Source organism: Equus asinus, chromosome 20 (genome assembly GCF_041296235.1).
Source record: "Equus asinus isolate D_3611 breed Donkey chromosome 20, EquAss-T2T_v2, whole genome shotgun sequence".
Lineage (NCBI taxonomy): Eukaryota > Metazoa > Chordata > Mammalia > Perissodactyla > Equidae > Equus > Equus asinus.
Window position 1 is genome coordinate 111227192 of NC_091809.1, and position 23567 is coordinate 111250758.

Below are 23567 nucleotides of genomic sequence, written 5' to 3' on the forward strand. Positions count from 1 at the left end.
CCGCCTGTCACTGCAGTTCTACCACCTCCTTCGCGTCACCAGCCTCTGCAGCCTACCATGGTTCCAGGGGCTGCAATCAATCCACTCTTCCCTGTTCCTCTAAGACTAGGCTCCTAGTTAACATTTCTGCCCCCAAACTCGAGAATATCCACTAGAGGCCTGCCACCTGCTGCCACATCTCTGTGGGTCAGAAGATCCCCCACATTCGCCTGTGCTTAGGCCTGACACCACGCGCTGGCCCCCCGACATCAGTCCACTGTACACGGCTCCACACAGCCTGGCAGCTCACACGAACCCCGAATGCACCTCATCTCCTGGACTCCACAGCACTGCTGGGCTGGACGCCGCCCCTCCCCCACTTCCTAGCTGCCACCGTGCATGACAGCAGAACCATCACCACCCATTGGACTCGCCCCAGGAGACAAACTTCTCATTCGACTGTACGTGATTTTTCGATGCTGGACTTGCCTTCTTCCTCCCTGCAGGAATGGCCTGAGTCCAGGCCCTCTGAATTGGTCCTTCAGCCATCACTCACGTCCCTTGAGAGCCCCGTCACTCCAACAGCACCCCAATATCATTACTCTCTTGCTTTCGTGATTTCAAAAGATACACAGACTCACAAATTTGGGGCACCAGAAAGCGGTTTTGGGGACCTACTTTGCATCGTACAGATAAGAAGATGAGGCTCAGGTCTTGAGAGACTTGTCCGACACCCGAGTGTGGGTCGTGGCAATTCTGAAACTACAGGTCCAACACCTAGATCGCTCAGGCCGCTGACGTCTTCTTAGGAATCCGTCCATGAACTAGTGAAGGCAACATCCTTGACGCGTTTCTCCGGAATCTCAAATTCTTCACTCCAGTTTTGGGTGTTGAGCTGATGCTTAAGGGTCTTGAGTGCTCCCTCTGGCATTCCACAACGCGTGCATGCGGTATTTCCATTTGTAACTCTCTCCTGTGTGATCATCCAAGCCCAGGGGCCTTGGAGAGGAAAGTCCAGGAACTAATACAAGGAATTCTGAGCAACTCTGGCCCAAAGGTTTAGAATGCTGGAAATGCGAGGACTCTTGGAGACCGACCATCTGCTCTAACCAGTATTACCTCCATTTTACAGATGAGGGAACTGAGGCCTATGCCATTTGATTCTCAACCCAAAACGCTTTTCTCCATGGATCTACCAGCCTCCTAATAACGAATTCCTCCACGTTTGTGTTTCTATCTGAGCGAAAAAGTCATCCTGGGTCGTGCTTCTCCGCAGAGCCTCAATCAGTGGAACTATTCCAAAAACATGTGAGGATCTGGACTGTATTTACTTCGTCTTCTTCATGACTTCAGTGCCACATGGTTTTATCACGAGCATTGTTTTGGAAAAGAAAACAGTCAAAATCCAAACCTTTCATCCATGGGTCTGTCACTGCCTCCTTGACAGACAAGTACGATCCACAGACTCAGGGAGACTTACGTTTCACTGACCAACCGAGAAACGGGTCACCCTGGGCAGCCTCTTTTAGCCTTGGTTTACTCATCTGCAAAATGGGACTCACAGGACCTGCCTCCAAGGGTTACGGTGGGAATTAAATACAACAGTGTCCCAAGGCAGCTAGCACTCAGCTGGGAACCCAGCGAGCACTCAATGGACGGCAGCCACTATTTTATTATTATTATCATCATCATCATTATTACAAAATCTCCTTGGTCTAACTTAGGCTGTATGCCCTGCAGTCCAGAAGATCTAAGACGCCCTGAAGGAGAGAGAAGGGGTTCCCCAAAGAACCATTTAACCAAGGGAAGACAATAAAACAAGGAAAAAGCCATCGGAATGGAAAAATAATCAAAACAATAAAGGTTAGTTTCATACTGTGGGCCGTGACAAATTTTATATCCAGGCTGGTAGAGATCATCAGTGGGCATGACACTGAGGCATCTTCCCCCATAACAAATTCACGAGATCACCATGTCAGTTTGTTAGACAGTCTCAGACTCGGGCAGTTTGCTTGTCTGGAACGAGCAGGAATTCAATAAATATTTGAATTAGTGAATGAATAAAAGAATGACACTGCCAAATAAGCAAATACACATCAAAACTCTGAGATGGCTATATGTGCCACTCTATTCATAAGGCTAAGTAAGTTTTAGGAAATTTCTATCTCAACTAGAGGTATCAATCCAAATTTTTTGTTGAAGACAATGTATCATTGTGTATAATCAAAACAGAAGAATTCAAATATATTTTTGGAAATTTATGTATATTTTCACTTATTCATGACTCCTGATAGCCCACAAGCAGCTATAACGTCAAGACAAATTATTAGCTTTCATAATAAGTATAAACAGAGCCTTAATTCATGTTCGTTTGGAAACATTCTTCCCTAGTTTTTGTGGGATTTAACACACATACATAGCCAGATAATCTATTGTGATTGTTAGTTTCCTTTAAAAAAAAAAAAAAAGAATGCCTCCTTGTTAAGTAACCAATCAGTAAACATCTCTAATCAGCTACATTGGTCACCTAACAGCAGAATGTGCGACTCTCTCCGTCTCTAAGTCGAAAGACCATATTTCCCATTTATATAGGATCATTTGGCTCGACTGTGCAGCATCAGTCCAAGACCTCTGTGGAAAAGCAGGAAGTCGCTGTAGCACAATGTGGATGAGGACTCTTTGTGGCAATGACCATGAGGGGTCCCACCAGAGAAGACACTCAGCCTCAGCCTGGTGAGTCCACAGAGCCTGTGGTCAGAGTGAGAACATCGAAGGTGGGAACTCACCACTGGGCTTCTTGCTGGGGCATGCTGAACAGGCCCAGAAGGGCCCCGCCAGGAAGGTACCAGGGAGTACCAGTGAAGTCGACTCCTGCCACTGGAAAATACAGAAGATTCTCTCCTTACGCACCCCTGAACTGGCTCCAAAGACAAGCCCTAAAGAGAGGGCTCCAGAACTGCTCTCAGCAGTGTGAGGACTGCAGGAACAGGAGGCAACACCAAACAGAACACACGCAGGTGCCCGTGGATGTACGTGTTTTATTATTATTCTATGTATTCTGGTGAATTTATTAAAAAGAAACGAAACACCTGGGTCAGCAGTTTATAGTCAGACTTCAAGCCCCATGGTCCTTCTCAGGCTGAACCTTTGGGGTCGTCCCTTTCCTCTCTCTTTCCCCAAAGCTGGAGCTCAGCTATTCCCAGGCAACAGCTGCCTGGCTTACAGGTACTTCATAAACTGCTCTCCCTTCTTTCCCTTTCTCTCCTTTCCTTCCTTCTTCCCTCCCTCCCTCCCTCCTTCTTTGTTTCTTTTCTTCTTCTTTTTTTCCCCGAGCTGGGAACACACCAAAACTTGAAGAGAAAAAATTGAAAGCATAAAAATGCTTTACAGTCACAACCAATTCATTTCAAATAGTCAGCAAACCTGGTCCTCCTCATTTGGACAATTACAACCAAGAGAAGGATCTAGTTTCAAAGTGCAGCTGCTCATTTGAAGTGGGATAGGCATGGTTAATTTTTTCAATGAGAAAATGGTGATGAATGGAATAGAAAATAAAGATATCTTTAAAGCTAGACTGGAAAAAAAATTATTTTAACTCAAGAAGGTCATCAACTTGGAAATATTATCCAGAGAATTTTCAAGTCACAGAGAGGAGGGTTCAGGAAATCTTAAGTGACTACAAATGAAAAGTATGCCTTGGAGACCAGCTTAAATAAAACGTCACAGTAGTCACATACGCAGCTCCAAACCCTGCAGCATCCAGCTGCAGAAGAATCCTAGGGAGGCCACCGGGATCCCAATGCACGCAATTATCTTCTTTGTAAACCTCATGGCCAGAGCAGAAAGGTCTCTACGATTTTTACTAATAAAAGTTTATTGCAGATTGCATAATATTTAAATCCTTGTGACTTTGGCAGACCAAAATAAATGATCTTTAAAACTACTCGTCACACAAGGATGTTCGCTTCGTGAAAATTCACTGAGTCAAATACAGTTAATTTGTACACTTCTCTGTATGTTAGGCTTCAATTAAAAGTTTGCTAATTAAAAAAGGTTGCATTCAATCTTCTCCCATATGAAATGCTTTTTCTAGATACACTTTTTAAAATAATATGAGAACACAAAACCACACGTCTCCTTCAGGGTCTTATTGAAAACACTTCTCAGTTATCTTAGAAAGTCAGTTGTTCTTCTCGGTATCCTTTAGTCTCCTCTTTTGATAGAAAGAAATCTACTCTCCTATATTTTAATTCCCATTCCCCACATTTAATTCTTCCCATTTCTCTGCTGATACCTGTCCAAACAGCCAGAGATCGCCACTCGGCGTCAAGCCCTTCACCCCGCAGGGGCGTCTCTGGAAGTGGCCTTCCTTCAGAAAGGTCTTCACGCCTAACACGGGCTCAGTCAGCACCGCCCGCTGCCCCGTGAAGTTATCAATAACACAGTAAACAGGTTTTGTGGGCAACCACATTCTGTCACAGGTCACCTCAGAACTCAGACCTTCCCTTCACGTCCACCTAAAAAATTCGTGAATTAACAAAACTTCAGTGGAGGGAGGAGGTGATGATTTGTGAAATAGGGTATTTCTCATTTGTGGCTGAACTTACTGACTTTTGAAGTCAGTGATTATCATGGTTGCGTTAAATTATTTATTTTCAAGGAAATAAGCGAGGGAACCTCAAAATGACTTTTGTGTCATCTGCCTTAAGGATACCTTTTAAAGAGCCAATTAAGATAGGTATTTTATACTGGTCACTAAAAAAACGGTGGCAACTGAAGTTTCTGTTTCACGTAAACCATTTTCTGCAGCTGACTGCCTGAAAAGCTCTCCACTTCCAACCAGCAGTGCCTGGCACTTCCTCGTGGTGAGCAGAAGTTGTCACAACCGGCGGAAAGTGATTAGCAATCACTGGCTGCGAGACACGAGATAGTCTTAAAACTCCCATTTACCCCCCACTGAACCAATATCTTAGCTCATTCTAGAGAATGTGCATGAGAATCTCTCCAGCAACTAACATAAGTGAAAATACGCACCCTGGCTCGGCAGAATGCAACAAATTTGGTCACAAAGGAAAATGAAAGCAAGCACCCTAATACTAACTCAAGACACTTTAGTTGGAGAGAAACAGCCTGCATCTCATAACATTTTATGATACCAAATGAGATGCAGGCAATGTAATTTCACTTATGTGATTCACTTACAAGCAATGCAAATGCAATCTTGCTGATTACATTTAAAACAAAAGCCTGAATCTGCTTATTTATAGAGCAGACCCACAGTCATGCAAAAATCATGCTACCCCCAACAGGCGTGGAACAAAAAGAAAACAATCTGGCTGAAGACCTTTTCATCTCCACAGAAAGAAAAATGATGTTAGCATGAACCCTGGGTTGACCCAATATGCTTAATAATGTGGCTTTTTGGTGCTCTCAATAGAAAACAAGGTCAACCATGTGAAGAACCGTAAGCTGAGGTGTTCAACCACATGCAAACCATGCCCAATGCTTTATTTGTTTTTTAGATAGTCAAAAGAAGTGTTCAGCAAGCACCTGCATCTGTGTTTCATTTTAAAGCTTCATTTATCTGTGGGTGTGTGTGCAAGTGTGTACACACACGTGTTCGTAGAGAGACAATAGAGACGCATAATTTCTTCAGTGAAATGTAGACTGCCACAACCAATATATTCAGGATCTGGACTCCTCATGATGCATATTTTATGAACTTCGCTGCCTAGTGTGTTGGGGTCTTGAGCATTCCAGGACTACTAATTTTAATCATCACCAAAACTAGAGCTTTTATGAGGTAATTTTCCTATCATGAAGTTCAACAGTTAGAACTCAATGTGAAAGCTGCTGCCAGATGCCATCTCTGAACTTCCCAGGAAAGCAAGGAGTTGCAAAAATTCTCCTACTTTCTCTCACGCTCAGTCCTTCAACTCTAACAGGTACTTCTGGCTCACCACCAGCAACCAAACCAGGGCCCAGCTGCCAGCCACAGCACCAACATCCAAGGCATTTGGCTACAGTCTTACTGACAGCTAGGTCTGCAGCACCCTGAGCAAAGAGGATCACTGCCAGAGCCAGCCTGGGCCCAGCTGCAGCTTTAACATAAAGAAGTTTAATGTGATCCCTCACACCTGCCACAGAGCATTTTCCAAGAGGGAAATGCATGTGACTGGAAAGGCTCCTTGTGGAGTGACTTGTGGCCACAGGGTTTCTCAATCTTAATGAAGAAGACACACTCCAGTGGTCTACCAAGTGATGCCAACACCAATTACGGATAACAGAGCAATTTTCTGTGCGATAACACCGCTTCTCCTCACAGAGACCTCATCCCCAAACAGCAACTTCTGAGAACTTCTCAGAAACGGAGGTGCCTTTGAAGTCACCCTTGATATTCAGCCAGAGTCAGGTCTCGAAACTCCCCTCAAATTGGACTTTGTACAACATGCTGTGTCGAAAGCAGCCAAACTTCCACCTTCATGTCTCCAAATGGAAAAGACCTCGAAGCACATGGGTTTGCTCGTTTCCACACGGCGCAAGCAGTGGGCCAGAAACCACCGGACTTGTTTGCAATGTGAGCCATTATGGAAGCCTAAGGCACAGACTTGCACACGGCTCGACTCCACACCCCAGCAAAAATGCAACTGCTGTCCAAGTGTGCACAGTCTCTGAGCGGGAAACGGCGGAGGTTTCTGGAGCCCTGGATGCTCCAGGCTCGAGAGGAAGCAGGGGGCACATTAGTGATAAGAACGGGAGGAAATCTCATGAAATGAAAGCCAAGAGTGACCCTCCAGGGCAGCAACAGCTGCTCCTGTGTCATTTACAACACTTTCCATCGCAGGCTGCCTCCTACAAGGAGACACCTTCTTTCATGCCTGGGACCAGAATCAGACCTGAAGACACCCTGGCCATGCGGGGGCATGTCTACCGGGGGAAATTAGGATATAAACTTGGAAAGCAACTTAACGGAATTAAGTCAGATACCCGAAAGAGGCTCATTTCTACATGTTCTTGAAGAAATTCTCCCTCGCTTCTCCTACCTGGTTAGAATTTATTATCTGCTCCAAACTGCAAGTTCCTTAAGCACTTTCTACTCACCAAGGATCATAAAGAGGCACAGCGTACTGCAAACCAGCAGCCCTGTGTGACCTTGATCAGGTCGCTCAACCTCTCTGGGCCGCCAATCGGCCAAAGGTAAACTCCTCTACACGTGTTTACCCCACAGTGAACACAGCACACAACAAGCAGGCAAAACTGCACTTGATAGTCTACTAATAATAATGCACACAGTTGTTTTATCAAATATTCTTTAGTTCAGGTGCATTTGATTGTCTCCCTAAATAGGCCAGACACCCCCAGCAGACAAGGGCAGGTGGTTTACAGGGCTACGCTATCCTGACCCAAGAAGACATTCAAGCATTCGTGTCTTCAGCAGCAGCTCTCTCTGTCGTAGACTGTGCTATGCTCTGGGACAAAATGGGAGGTGAACCAGCCACAGTCCCTGCCCCGGCCACTGCCACCACAGACTGACTGACTCACTGGCTGAAACACGCTCAATGACACCCAGCTCCCCTCAAAGCCCCGCTCTGCGTGCCCATCTCCTCCCAGTACTGCATGTGATGCCGAGATGCCCACCAAGCCAAACAACGCCTTCCCTTGTTGGAATATGTCAGCGGTTCTCACGTCCAGGGAGTAAAGTTTTAGAGGACGGGAGAATCGGGAAGGAGGCCTGAGCCACTTAATGCCGACCCATGAGAGCTGCCAGGGGACCCTCCTTCAGACGCGGATGCGTGAGCGCCAGGAGGGGCAGCCACGTGTCCAGCTGACTGTAAGGGGGAGCCTGGAGCACACACGCAAGGTGGCGGTACCCGGCGCTTGGGGAAGCACACTCCGGGCAGGGACGGCTCTCAAAGGGGATGCGAAGGTTTTAAGTTCAGAGAGAATTTACCGTGAGGACAAAACGACAGGAGAAATACACACTGAAGACTGTGTATCAGCACGCTGAAGCTGTGCGGAGTCACGGAGCCCACGGGCACTGCAGAGGCCCAGGACCAGGCAGCGTCAGCCCCGCCCCCAGGGCTTCCAGTCCAGGAAGGGACGCTCTGAGACCCGGGGCCTTTCCCTTATATTTGCAAATGTGAATTCAGCGTGGAGGTACGGGGTGCTAGCACTGGAGTGTTTGTGGATTTAAGTCACGTGACACCGTGGACGGCGGCTGCTTTTTCTTTCCGCCATATGCTTCTTGTTCTGGGACTAGACTCTGAGACACAAACGGGAAAAGGAGATGTACAGACACTGTCCACTGCTCTGGCGAGAGGAAAGCTACCTGTCTTGCTGGTTCTTAACCTTTCCCCAAGATCTCATGGTTATTTGCCCCGGTGAGGTGAACCCAAAAGACACACATCTACAAAGTCTTCCATATTTTTAATGGTTTCTCCCAATCGACCCCGAGGTCACTGTTCCCTGACACTGCCTCCCCTCAGGCCTCATGTGTAATGTCCACTCGGTCCCCGGGTGTGCCGGCCTCGTCACCCCAGCTGCGCTGGAAGGTCTTCCACTCTGATGACAATGACAATAACACCAATGTGAGCAAACGCTCCGACAGGACTCACCGAGTCCCGGGCAATGTTCTAGGTACTATGCACAAACCAACCCATTTAACCCTCACCCCAGACCTAGGAGGCAGGAACTAATTTTTTCCCACATTTACAGATGAGAACACAGTGGGGTTAAGTAACTTGCCAAAGTCACACGGCTAGTGAGAGCCAGACCAAGACTTGGCCTTGGCAATGTGGTTCTAGAGTCTGTTTCTTCAACACCACACTGGATTGCTTCTCTATCTCTGTCTCGCACAGTGAAGCTCAGGAATGCATTCCAGACCCTTAGGCATTTACTCCATAACCATCTATTAAAGCCTTGTATGTTAAACCGGACTGCATTTTCTTACTCTCCTGAGTGCTCACATTTATTTTTAAAATCTAACCGAGAGACCAAAGACTGGAAACAAAGGCACCCAATTCTACGTTCAGACAACACATTTGTGGCCCTAATCTGACTCCATATGAGAGCAAACAAGACACATTAATCTGAGTAGACTGGTTGTTCATATAAACAATTCAGACCCTATCACGCCTCTTGGAACTGGCTCCGATTCATCAAAAATGTAGCAGCAGGTTATATATGGCACCGTCCATTAACTGTAACACAACGATAAATTTCCAAAATGTAGGACTCAGCACCAAAAATATATATATGGGTGGAGAAACCCCGCATATCCTGCGGAACTCCACGCAGCTCGTGTCTCCTCCAAGCAGTCTGGATCATGCATAATGCAACAGCGCAACTGTGAACAGCAGGCACGCACCAGATAATTTACACTTGTTTTTATGGACACGAGGTACTGATCTTTGAAGCTGTCCCTAATGAGATTCCGCTTGGCCCTAACAGCATCCTGAGAGAGTGTTCCGGTTTTCTACTTGGCATCCGGTACATATTTATAATGCAGAATACAAGCTCATTTAAATTGCACATGTGGATTTTGGTGTCTTCCCTATTTTAAAGAAAGATTATCATACTCTAAGGAGCACTGACGCCTCAGTACCAAACCATGATACACTAAACAATGTCACAGCCAGTCACCACAGGCACTTATCAAAGGACACGTCCATCCAAGGGCTTGCACCTGCCGGGCAAGAAGGTCCCCCAATTCAGGCCAGTGCCCAAGGCCAGGAACTCCAATAAGGTCCTCCGCCAAAGAGCATCCCCAGAAAGCCTGATTACAGCTCACCTTCCATAGCAGACACAGCCTCGGGGACAGTTGGGGGAAACCCGAGGTCAGTCATCTAACTTAAAAACTTCCTGCCACAAAGGGCTGGCAATGCAAACCTCTCTTTCTTATTATCTGCCCTCTTGTAAGTTCTGCTCCCTATAAAATTCTTTCTTAAGCTTGGCACTTTATACAAGGTTTTTATTTTATTTTATTTTATTATTTTAATTTTTTATTTTGAGGAAGATTAGCCCTGAGCTAACTACTGCCAATCCTCCTCTTTTTGCTGAGGAAGACTGGCCCTGAGCTAACATCCGTGCCCATCTTCCTCTAATTTATATATGGGATGTGTACCACAGCATGGCTTTTGCCAAGCGGTGCTATGTCCACACCCGGGATCCGAACCGGTCAACCCCGGGCTGCCAAGAAGCGGAACGTGCACCACCAGACTGGCCCCTATACAGGGTTTTTAAATCATTTTGTTTTCAAGAGATTTATAGTTTGGCCACCCATAATTAGAACCCCATTATGTACATACTTTGAATTTCATTTATCTTATTTTAAATGAAATTTTTAAAATTTTCGATTGCTATATAACACCAATGTTGCTATAACGTGTTATCTGCACTTAACCCAAATCACAGAGATTTGTGTCAGAATAGTTATTCTACAAGAACTTGAAGAGTTTACTATTTCAAAAAAATTAAGTTGTTAGAAAACATCAAGTACAGAATAAAATTGGTCTGCCCGATGAAAAATGCAAGATTTCCGTGATGACAGATGACCTGCTGTCATGGTCTTCGTTTCAGGTAAACGCCACATATGATGGGCAGCTGTCAGTCACACTCCTGGGAATCGGGCTGAAATATACCCCAATCAATTTCACGCTTCTAACCAATAATTGTTGACTCCAAAAGGGACCAAACACGACCACTTTATAAGGAGCTAAAACAATAGACTTTCGAATGCCTCAGTTTTTGTTAGAGAAGAATATAGGAAACCCAAATCTTGAGGGTCAAGTTGAAAGTGAAACTTTGATGCTTTTCCTGGGTTAGCAATGAGAGTTTAGCAGGACAGATTATAGCATTAACGTAGGAGTATCAGAAACTCTCACTCTGAGCTTCATCCAGCTCCATCCTGAGAAAAACACGGGAGACACGTAAGTTACCTTGTAAAGCTGAATGCACCATCAAGTCTAACCACACTCTCAGAAGGAACGATGGTTCCAGGGGCACAAACTCCTCAGGGCAGCACAGCGTGAGAAAATGTTAAACCCTTGCAAATTCAACCTTCATCCACTCGTTCATTCATTCATTCATTCTACAGGGATCCGGAGAGTGCCTGGAACCGGGCTAGCACTGTGACAGTGGCTGCAGACAGAGGCGGGCAAAAAAATTAAAAAACCCATAAAGGTAACAGTTGCTGCCTTCAGAGAGCTTACAACCTAGTGGAAGACGATCATTTCACAAACAATCAGAAAATATACTCATGGTAAGCAGGACCGAGAGACAGCACTGCTCGTAGGTGCTGTGAGTACCTATGCGGGTTCACCTGATCCACAGAGGGGTGGGGGCGCCCTCAGAGAAGTGGCAGGGGCAGGAGTGTTTACGGAGGAGGGCCGGAGCATCCTTCGGAGCCTCCAAGTTTCGGGCAGCAGGCCAGTCCGCCGCCATCCCCACACCTCCCAGGAACCCTCCGCTTGCCAAAATTAAAAATGAAGACTCCAGGAGGCGTGCCTGGAGAGCGGGATTCACAGTGCGTCCTCCCTTCTGTGTCAGCGCCGAACGCAGGCAGGACGGAAGAGCTGGGAAACGCACGCGCACAGCAGCAAAGGTGGCCTTGCGGTGCCGGGTGTGGGGCTGGCACCGGTGTGCGGGTTCCACCAGCCGTGGAAACCTCCTGCCTGCTGCTCCTCTCAAAGGAAAGCGTTTTCCCATCCATAGTGCGGCTTACCCAGGGGCCAGTCTCAGGCGCAGGCCTTGAATTTTGAGCTTAACTCAACTGGTTCGGGGCAAGAGACTCCCGTTTCAGATGCGCAGCCAGGTAATCTGATCCCACCAGAGTTTTAATGGCTGTAAAAACCCCCAGCGTTAGATACTCCTCCCAGCCTCCCCAGAGCAGTCTGAGGGTGCTCTCCCAACGCCACCCTCCTCCCTGGCTCCTCCTCTCACACCCACACTGCCTCGAAGTCTGAGCCTCGATCAACCTCACTCCTCAACCCTGAGGTCAGACTGCAACCCGTGTCCTAAAGCAGGGCACCAGCACCTGCAGAGACGGAACCGAGGGACAGGGGGAGAGAACGGGCAGAAGGTGCTGTGTTTCAGGGACAGCACTCCCGTCCTGACCCCTCCTGGGCCTGGGAAGAGCACTTTCTGGTTCTGCAGAAACCAGAGGCCCAGGACAAGCGTCTGCGGCTCCAGGAAGGCCCCTCCCTGGGGGAGCTGAAAGGGTGTTTATGGAGCCTGTGCCCCGGCTCTCTGCAGGTTAACAGAGACTCAAGCCCCCTCCCAGGGTGGGACTCCCTTGGGAGACAGCACAACCCTAAGGACTTTGAAAGCAGGAGGAAACAAAGAAAAACTCTCAACAAGTGTAAAACAGACAGCAAATTTAATGGTAACAGAAAAAGTTATGGTGATGACGGGCCACGTGCCAATGTTAAAACGCTGCAGATGCTCAGGTATTAATGTCAGCGATGCCGTCCTGATAACCAATATTAACACTAATAACAGCCACCACGCACTGAGCACTGAGCACCGAGCACCAAGCACCACCTCACACAACCTCCACCAGCACCCACTGCAGCATGTGCAACAGTCCCGGGGTATGGGTGGGACACAAGGAGTGGAGGATGTAAGTGAATGCATGCAGGGGACATGAAGGTGGACAGACAGACTGGACTCTGGATACACCTTTTTGGGGGGAACTTTTGAAAGATTTTACTTTTTGTATTTTTAAATGTGCTAGATTTCCGCTTAGCAACAACCACTCGACTCCAGAACTCTCCTCTCAAAATGCACGCATTCCTTCTTCTTCTCTCATGTCCATCTGCGGACCCCTTTACTATTAGGGCATTAAGTCCAGCAGTGGCTCCCGCAGCCCCTGGGACAGCAGCTCGCAGAACAGCGCTGTTTGTTTATAAGGTGACACGACCTTCCCTGTGGAGCGTGGGGACAGGACTGAAACCCACTAATGGCCAGAAGGCTCATTTTAATGCTGCACTCGACAAAATAAACACCTCATAAAGGCAGGTAAGCAGAAGCCACTTTTCACCCCGGACTGCTCTGTCTTAATAACCTGTGAAGGGAGGAACCGGCCGAGGGGACCACGCTCTGCTCACACCGAACACAATTACAGCACAAGGAGACTGCGATAAAAGCAACAGCCTCATGTAAAGTTCAATTATTTTTTTCCTCGAAAGGGGGTCCCTCTCACCAATACAGACCATCGCTGAGTTGCAAACGTTCCTTCACTGCAAATTCTGGCCGCAGGAGCGAGATCTAACCCAGCCCCTGAAAAAACCAGGGCATCTGATTTTCCCAAAACCCATTCCCAAAAGAGCAGGGGTTTTGCTTTTTTTTTTTTTTTCCTCTTTTGTCCACAGAAAATGAAGCTCCACTCACATGATGGAGGAAATATTTCAAAACAGTCCCTTTTTTCTCAAAGTGCAGAATTTATGGCAACAGATAATTAACAACAAATGACAAACAATCTGAGCAGTAAAGGTCCAGTTTGGTTGCCAAGATGATGGTGTCACATTCCAAGATAAACAGTGGAGCGTGTGGCCGTGAGAACGCGGTGGAGGGGCCGCGACACAGAGACGCAGAGATCCAGGGCAGATGAGCCTCCGCCAAGAGGGGCCCGGGTGGGGCGGACGGCCTCCGGGGTGGTGGGCTCCCTCGGCCTTCTCCAGAGTGTCGGGTCAGGCACGCTCCTCGTGCTGAATGGGAGACCGGCTTTGCATCCCACACCGCAGCCTCCGACCCTTCCCTGGACCACGTGGTGAGGACCCGAGAACTAACGTCCTTCAGGAGTTACACCTCCTCCCTGGTCTGCGTGTCCTTCCCAAAGACGCGCCCCCATTCTTCTTCCTCTGAGTTTCTTCAGTCAAAGTCAGCTTCAATGCTGCCAGCTGTGCCCAAACCATGAGGGCTAAGAACTAGTTAACCTGTAAAAGAATGTGAGCACAACAACCGTGTAGCGAGTCTCTCAGGCACTAAGAGAGGGCGAACCTCGGGAAAGCAAAATTTCAGATGCCCTTACGTTTCTCAAAAGCCAGTTCATAGCTCACTATTTGTCAGATGGATTTTTTTTTCAAATAATGAAACACAAACCCAAAGTTCTGAATTACCTAAGAAGGCCGAACAAATTGTTCCTTCTCAGAGACCAAACGGGGCCACGCACCACCAACGGCCACCCCGAGCCTTTCGGATGCTGCATTCGCGGGGCTGCGGGGCCGGTGCGCAAACCAGACGGCGGAGGTGCAGTGGGTCTCACCTCCTTGTCGACTGATGTTCCAGGATCCCGAGTTCCCCTGACCTTGGAGTCAAGCCCAAGGCCGGGGACATCGTAACTGCAAGCAAGACTTATGATCCAGCAACATGTCTGCAGCCTGTCTCTCCTCCACACGGACCCCCACTTCTCCTCTTCTCCATGAAACACGCATCTCCACGTCACACTCACTGCCTACCCAGGCAGCACCGGGAGGTCCAAGGCGGCAAGTTTTTAAAAAACGGAATATATCAAACATGAGGTGAAACCGAGTGCAGTGGGCATGATGTTTGTGGTTTCAAGAAAACATCTAATCCAGTCTGATGGGCTTCTGAGCTTACCTCTGAAGTCTGAAGGCAAAGCAAAGTGAAACAAAAGGGAGAGGAATTTTCCAAAACTAGGGACTAAAATAGAGCTGGTGAAACGTCTGTGTCACAGAGAAAGGCAAAATCTTTGAGGAAGTCGGGGAAACGTGCTGGGGTCCCGTCGCTGGGAGAGACTTCGTTTTTCTCTTGATTTTAGTTTTGAGTCTTTGTGCTAAAAGCGTTTTAAACTAAGTGCGCAATATGTAAACGGTTTGAAACTTGGTCTGTGGCCCAAATACCTAAGACCAAACACCATGAGGAAGCCGCTTTCCTTAGCCAATCAGTGTAACAGCCAAAATAGCCCACTGCAAGGTAGGAAAAGATATTTTCCAAGCCAGGAATTACCGAGTCTTTGAGCTGAAGGATTCAGGGACCGTCTGCACAAAGAAATAACTGGGGCCAAGTCCATGCTGTGGTGCGGGGCCTGCCATCTCTGAAAGAAGCCACGACCCACAGGGCCACTGCATGAACGGCTTCATCCTCACCAGGAATTTCAAAGCTCAGGATCACCGAGCACCGAAAAGTTACCTGTTTGCTTTATTGAATGGGCTAGTTCTTCTCTTTCTTTCAACTAGCGTCAAGAGCTTTACTACTTAATATAAAACTGCACGAAAATTTAAACCAACTACAGGGGCCTATATCCTGGATTTGTGGTAAAGAAGAAAAAATGAAAAGCCTGCAAAATAAATTTTCTTATTTGCATACATTTTACCCTTCTACAGGGACAGAAATGGAAGGAAAAAAATCTTCAAAGCAAAACAGAACAAAAATATGCAGACGCAAATACTGCACGGGCCAATAAATCCAGCAGAATTTCCTTTCTGCAGAGTTCGTGTTTCTACACAGACAAAGCCTCCGAGTGTACTTTTTACAGTAAAAAAAAAAAAGGCCGACTAACACGGTGGTCTGTGAAAATGAGGCAGTCTGTCGTCCTGATATTGAAATCGTAGCCTAATCACGTAATCACGCAGGGCTGGCGGCCGGAGCACCCAGTCCGCCATGAGAGCCTGAAAGGGAAGAAGGCCGGGAGGAGAGAGCCGAGGACGCTGGGAGGAAGGGAGGCAAGCTGGCGAGGCTCTCCCAGGCTCCCGGAGCGCTCCCTCCTGCTCGGGAGCAGTTCAGAACCACCTAGGGTTTGCTGCAGAAGACGGGGTGGATTCAGTGCATTGGCTTTGTTTTCATATCTTAAAATCTACATCTTCATAAGCTCTAAAATCTCAGAATTAAAATTAAATACGTCTCAAGTACAGACTCCCTCTTACACTACTTCCTGTTTAGCTCGCTTGCCATTTTGTATATTTTTATCAAACCACCTCCATGAAAGTTTTTTTAAAAACAAAAAACACAAAAACCCCTGTATTTAGAGCAGGAGATACATTTAATCTGTAAAGGCAGGTGAAGGGCAGTTTCTCAGTTTCAGGATATGGTTATCCATTGACGGCGGCCACACTTTCCCTCGGCATCTTTATCTCTACAAATGTAGGTAAGTTTTTCAGAATTTGAAATCCAGGTACAAAATAGTAGTCAGGATCTGCTTTATCTGTTCAAAATTCTTTACCCTCCAGAGAGTCAAGTAACCAAAAAACAAACAAACAAAAAAGACTACCAGGTTAGGTGCACATAGCTAGAGTTCTAAGAGAACAAATCCATATGGACAAAAAAAAAAGCCCATCTAATTTTAGGTTGCCTTTCTAATGCTTGAACGCAAACAAAGAAATCTACAGAATAGCAAAGAAGTCGAACTGTCACGGACCACGAGATCGGTGCCCTCAGGGAGTGGATAGGAAAAAGAACTTATTTTAAAAAAGAAATGAGAGAGGAAAAGAAAAATACCCTGTGTTTCTATGTGAGTGCAAACTAAAAGGGCCATTCAGCATCTCCACGACAAATTTCAGATTGAAAACATTAACAAAAATTATGGCCATGCTAATGTGCAAGCCAGTGATAAATTTGTAATGAGAATGAGAAAGTGGCTTACCAAGAGAAAAATGTTTAGAATGTTTTTTCAAACAGCTAATGCAGCCCGGCTCTGTAGCAAAGGACGAATTCTACCTTGTCAGTACAGCGCCATTTTACAGAGCCCCGGACATCCATCCATCTGTTGACAGGACTCTTCCTCTGTGGGAGGGTTAAGGGGCCCTCCTCCTCTCCCTCCACCAGATCCCCAGGTGTCACTGTCATGTCCTTTCCCTCCAGAATATCAATAAGGAGGACGGATTTGGGTTCTTAATTTCAAATAGACTAAAGATGAGAAGCAGGAGAAATCCTAGACCGCCAGAGTAGGAAGGAGTGATGCCAAAGGCCGTCAAGTGCCACAGCTGGTGAGGAACCTGAAATTCAGACAGGCCCAGCTTGCTAAGGACCACAGACTTGATTAGAGGCCAAGACAGGACTAGAACCAGGTTCTCGGAAACACTGACAGGTTAGTACAGCGAGTACTCACTGACTGGTCCTGGACACTCTGCTGGCTTCCAACATGAATCTGAAAACACTTCTTTAAAGATTTCCCTACAGGGACAGGACTAAGGAGCGGGCGGCACCCTGGCTCTGTGCTTATCTTCCCCCACACAGGGGCAAGTCGAATTACACCGAACCAGGGAAGAGCTTTCCGTCTATTCCTTGATTATAACATAAAACAGAAGAAGGTGCCACCGAAGGAAGCCAGGCCCAAAGAAAGTGGAAGATTTCCATCAGAGTGAGCCTTTAACGCAAACCTTGCAGGCAAAGCAGCAGGACTTGTGGGCAAATCACATTTTTACTATTCTTTAAAAAATGTTTTTATCATAAAAGGATTACAAAGTTGCTAGAAAACTAAAGTTACATGAAAGTATAAAATTGAAAGGTCTTTATCCAGCACTCTCTCCCCCCAATTCATTCCCAAATGTATTCCCCAAATAATCACAAGTAATGTTGGTATTTCTCTCTCCATACAATTTTATATATTTTTTTAACCAAATGACACTGTTCTATAACACTTTTCTGTAACTTTATTTTTGCACCTAAGGAAAACTAATACAGGTCCAAAATAAACATTTACTTCCTGTCTCATGAGAATGAACTTCAGATCAAACAAACAAAATCCTCTAAGAATTTGGCACGGAATGATTCACCCAGATACCCTAAAAGCGTCGGCCATGTCTGATTAGCGAGGCCCAAGCAAACACTGCCAGCGGCTACACGGCACAACAAGCAAGAACGCAAGTCGGACTTGTCAGGCTTTACACAACCAAGCAGTTCAGAAAGCAAGGTGTTAACACTCATCTCACACTCACCAGCTAGTGGCAGAGACCGTAAACATTCCCACAGCACCTATTTATCAAGAGCTATCTTTCAGGCACCCTATGTCATATACATTATCTTCTTTCACGCTCATGACCATCTTAAAGGGTCATTAAGCCCACTGTACAGATGGGAACACTGAGGCCCATCCATCTTTGCCCAATCAAGCCAGTCACTGGAGAGATCAGCATCTGCGCAGAGACCTCTGATTACAGACCGTGTCCTCAGTTACCATGAGAATGCTGTCCTCATCCCCCAGCCCAAGCTGCGCCCTTTGCAGTCAGTCCTGGTGAGTTATGGTTAACACGTGATGCTTCTGTTTTAACCAGAGCCAGAGGTGGGGAGCCTAGGACACTGACGGGGCAAGAAGGGCCTGAGACCGGCCCAAGAGGAGGACAGCCACTGTGATCCCGCAGCGAATAACCCGGCAACATTCAGCTCTGAGGACTCCTCCCACCTGGGTCTGTCCCTCCCATGGAGTCACTGGAGGTGGGCGAGACGCTCCTCGGCTGTTTACGGCCTTGACCAGCACTACGAAGTCAGCACACCTGCCAGCCCTGACGGCCAAAATCCACCCAGAAAAGCACGCTGGTAACGACTCCTTGAGGAAGACAGGACAAAACTGACCAGTGATGATTTTCTTATTTATTCATTTCCTTATACGCCACTGATTTTCAACATGGATTGAGACAGCTTAGAATAAAAAACGGACAATCAATAAGACAGTCACTAATGATAACAGCTAACATAGTCTATGGGTATAGACTATGATAGGTAACGCTTATGGGGTATAGACTATGATAACTAACACATTGAGTACAGACTACGATAACAGCAAACGCTTATTGAGTATAGACTACGATAACAGCTAACATTTATTGGGTATAGACTACAATAACAGCTAACGCCTGAGTATAGACTATGATAACAGCAAACACTGATTGAGTCTAGACTCTGTAACAAGCACTCCTCTACAAACTTCACAGGTAATACTGTGTTAACCTTCACAATCACCTTTCAGGATAGGCACTACTTCTATAGTCCACATTTTACAAATGGAAAAAGAAACACAGAGAAGTCAGTACATTTCTCCATGGTTGGTTACACAGCTAGTAAGTGGTGCAACCAGGTTTTAAATCCAACGATCAGATTCCACTGGAGATGCTGACCACTACACTACACCACCACCCAAAACCAAGCATAAAAGAGCAGAGCTAAGGAAGATGCCAGCGGTGCTGACAACCCAAGACACAGACAAGTAAGGTGCCTACAACTGAAAATAAAATCGGATCTGAGCTTCCCAGCCACCAACCTTACAGCAAGAGGTGAGGAATTCACCTGAGTGGGGTGACCGGCCATGTGGGTTAGCGCAGGACTGAGGCTCTCCCAGAACACGGGGCTTTCAGTGCAAAAACTGAGATGGTCGAACACCCTAAGAGAGACGCTTATAATATTTTATTAGGCTTCAGATAATTGAAAACACACAAAGTCTTTATGGTGTTTTCAGACCTTACTGGCTCCTTCAGCACCTCCTCCCATCATCATTAAAATTACTAAACAACGTTCTCAACACTCTGCTTGGGAAAGATGAAGGGGTTGGAGAAAAATGAAGCCTGCTGATTGCTGGTTTCCAGCCATCCCGCATCAGTATGGGTAAGAGGGGCTCACCAATCCCGGTCAATCCTGCCCTGACAACTCCAGCTGAGCCTTCGTTCTTTCCCAAGGTCATACAGGACTGCTTTCTTTAAAAGATATCTTCCCTACATCACAGGCAGAGATGCAGCCAGTGGTTCTAGAAAGCTCCGCAGCAGCCTCCTTGGAACTCCCAGGTGAAACCAAACCAAGACAAGGTTGCAAACCTCTTAAAGCCAAGCGAAACGCCAGCCCTGAAATCAATGTCGTGCTTCGTGCAGATGGGGACTAGGTCTCACGTGTCTGCGTTCCCCCCACAGCAACACCTGGCAAATAAACGTTGTCTTGATTGTGACCTTAATCTTAGTACCTTCAGAGCTAAAACAAACCCAGAACTCTCATTTGGTGCAAATGTTTACAGTTGGGCAGACTGAGGCCTGGAGAAGGGAGGGAGCTTGCCCAAGGTGGGTCTCGAAGCCGAGATGAGACCGGCTGAATTTAACGGGATGTGAGCTGTTCCTTAACTCGGGTGAGAAAACCCCACTAGGCTGTAAGAAAGAAAACAGTGTCTGTCATGTGAGGGACCAGGACTGTGTCTTCGGGCCAGGTGACCCGTCACGGGCCTCCACAGACCTCAGTCGTAAGTGGAAAAGGAAAGCAGATGTTTCAAGCATCCCATGCAAAATAAATGAGCAGCTATTCAAGTGGAAAAGACAAAATATCTTTAGGGAGAGGAGCAAAGCTCTGCCACGACATGCTGAAAATCTCAGAAAAAGTGAAGAAATTTCAGACTAAATATTTTATGGGTATTTTCCAGTCAATTTAAGTTTCTATTTAGACTAAGGGCAATCTTTTTTTTTAAACACAACACGATCATGTCTAACCGAGACACTTGAATGCCTAGCACAGGCGGGTCACTGCACCAGGGCGGGAAGCACAGAAAAGAAACCCAGGAAAAGGCAGGCCAGCATCCTGACAACGCGTACGCACCTTCAGACAAACGCCCCAAACATAGGGACAGGACAGAAAAATTCCAGCAAAAACCTCCAACTCTCAACCACAATTTCCCATCTCAGGGCACAATCAAACCAATGGCTCAATCAATCAATCAATATTTCGGAGCGCCTGTTACCTGCTCAACCTCTGCCTTAAGAACCAAGTGATGGGGGCCGGCCCAGTGGTACAGCGGTTAAGTTTGCGCACTCCGCTTTGGAGGCCCAGGGGTTCCCAGGTTCAGATCCTGGGAGCAGACCTGCATATCTCTCATCAAGCCATGCTGTGGCGGCATCCTACATACAAAATAGAGGGAGAGTGGCACAGATGTTAGCTCAGGGACAATCTTCTTCAAGCAAAAAAAAAAAAAAAACAGGAGGATTGGCAACGGATGATAGCTCAAGGCCAAACTTCCTCCAGAGAGAGAGAGAGAATAATGGAGGTGGTGTGGTTTGAAGTGAACGCCAAGTGGCAGGGAATCGTGTTGGGGGGTGGGCACAGTCAGTGTGGACGAGGGGACAGAAAGGGTTTCACAGACCTAGAGGGGCCTGGCTCTGAGGCCTCTGATGAGCACCAAAGTGAGCGTCTCAGCGGTGAGAAACAATGAGGGCACCAAGATGGGAAAGCTCAGGTGTGCACAGGTGATAGGGAGCCAAGGGTTCCAGCGGGAGGCCCTCAGTGGGTGAGGGAGGTGAACAGACCAGCTGGACCCGGACCGCGGGAGCACCCTCCACCCCGGGGGGGATGTCTGGCAAGGGGGCTGCGCAGCTGTCCAGGCTGCCACTGCAAACCCCATTTTTCAAGCCTCTTTGTCAAAAAAGGTATAATCTGATCCTTTGAATTTTTCGTGGCTAGACTGAGGCAGATCAGTTCGAGGTGACACAATTTTAAAACGTCTCTGCGTACTCTCAGGTCACCAGTGGAATCTCACGGTCACAGACACGTGAATACTGAGCTGCGATTCCCTATCAGTGGTTTTCCTGGGAATCTGGGGCAAAATAAACTTTCTCGTGCCTGAAAGGAAACAGAATCCACAAAGTTCTTTGCGATTCTTTAATACAAAACACCACACCAGCAAAACAGAGAGAAAGGCACCCTAAGTCCAGCCTGCACAAATTCTACAACTATTTCAAGAAAAAGAGATTATGACAAGCAGAAGGACAAAGGGAATATTTGAAATGAACACAGAGTTATTGTCCAGAAAAGTCCTTTTAACAAAGAAAAATCTTATTCACCTTAAAAACTTTTCCTTAAAATCAAGTTAGCAATCCTTCGTAACTGTGAATATATTGTGATTTAGAGAAAGTCTAAAAATTCTTAGAAATAGTTTAACACTGTTTGCAAAGATTTCTTTCCCTTTTTCCTTTCGTTTTGCTTGTTTGTTTGTTTTTGCAGAAATTCCACCACAGGTAGCTGAGTGGCTGTGCAGAACATACTTCCAAAGTAACATCCTGCTATTTACGCTAATACCCAGGCAGTCAAGAGAAGGATCTTTTCGTCTAGTTAGTGTTTCCAAATTTGGGGGGGGTTGTGTGTGTGCTGGGGGAGGTGGTCCTTCTATTTCTTTAATTGCCTAAATAAAACAATTACTTAAAAAAAGAGCTTGTGACTCAGACATGCCCCGAGTTCGACTGGCCCAGGGACGGCAGCGACAGTCAACAGAGTCCTGCCTCCTCTCCTTCTGACCATACAATGGTTTTCAAAGAGGTTTAATCCTACTAGGAAACTCGGGTGTTAGACCCTGGAGGCGTGGAATGGAGAATGAGCACCAGGCCTTGAATAAACGGGGGACACGGCGACCTCGTGCCCCTCTGCACAAAGCTCAGCAGAAAAAAGCTGGTGCGCACCCGCAGAACCCCTGCCTCTGGGCGTCTCCCACACTTTGTTCCTTAAACAGTTTAAAGAGCAACACAGCTTCCACAGTATTAGGGAGTGAGAGAAAAGTACAGCTCCTGGAACCAACTGTTCCCCTGCCCCTTAACCCTTTGTTCCCTACATTGTTTGCGTCCTGCAGCATGCAGCCCACATTCCACGAGCAACAGGCAAGACAATGGACTTAGCAGTGGCTAGACAATTAGTCCCAATTAGGCCTATTTCCCAGCTGAATGTAAAGGCGTAGTGGGGTGAGGTGTGGGGGAAAAAATACAGACATTTTAAAGAAATATTTCATCCTGGAGTCAAGCAACACAATGGAAAGCAAACTGAACTAGAGGTCAGGAGACTGCCAAAATTCACTGTGTGACATTAGGCAAATACTTAACCTCTCTGTTGTTATCCACAAAATGTGGGAATCCTACCACGGCCCCTCAGAAGCTCTGAAGATCTAACGTCAAACTGTGGTTGAAAGAACTCTGCAAATTTGCAATGTTCCGCAGATGTGGGGACTTCTCTGAGCTGCATGTGGAAGAACATACACCCATCTGTTTTGAGAATCATGTACCTTTCACTCTCCCTGACAGAACTCATTACTGGCTCCTTATCTTACTTCTATTTTCTTGATCGTTAATCTTTTAAGTTCACGAGCGATACTTACATATGTACATGTGGCGGCTGGAACCTGCTCTGGTTGATGTTGTAATGCGTGAACGCCTGGGTGGGGTTGGAGCTGTACTCGTCCACCGTGATGGTAACTTTGCCTTGAGAAGGGATCCCATGTGCCATCCTTCCTCTCTGTAGGCCTGAGCGACTCACAACTCTCCGGAGCAAAGGAGGGAAGCGGGCATGGTGCGTCTCAGCCAACCTCCGTCCCCAAGGATCTACTCGTCAATACTGCTGTGCGTTTCTGAAAAAAAAATCATCAAATGAGAACAAAGAACAAGAGGGTGCTCTGAGAGAAGTCAAATGTGACACTTGGACATGAAATGGGTTCAGGAAAAAACTTAATATGTGCTGTCGACTCGTGGATAGAACCTCTCCCAACTCTCACCCTGAGTGGCCTTCCGAGGGGACACACGATACCATGTGACCCTGCTGGCCGCTAGCAAGTCAATTCAATGGCGTGCAAACTAAGACTTCCTCTTTAATTATAATTATGGCACTTAACATGAATTACGGAAGGGGCA

The 23567-nt window shown here is 46.8% G+C and overlaps 1 protein-coding gene across 8 annotated transcripts in view; it reads right to left on the reverse strand.

Moving 5' to 3' along the window:
- MPPED2 (metallophosphoesterase domain containing 2) overlaps positions 1 to 23567 on the reverse strand; it is a 170543-nt gene that overhangs the window by 141367 nt on the left and 5609 nt on the right. For 6 of the 8 annotated variants that reach the window (XM_044752657.2, XM_014831436.3, XM_070491390.1 and 3 more), the window contains exon 2: positions 23039 to 23287. In XM_044752657.2, coding sequence (XP_044608592.1) covers positions 23039 to 23166 — 128 coding nt within the window. In that variant the 5' untranslated portion in view covers positions 23167 to 23287. Of the gene's footprint in view, positions 1 to 14242; positions 14763 to 23038; positions 23288 to 23431; positions 23511 to 23567 lie in introns of those variants that run through there. The other 2 variants (XM_070491389.1, XM_070491392.1) reach the window with 2 other exon arrangements.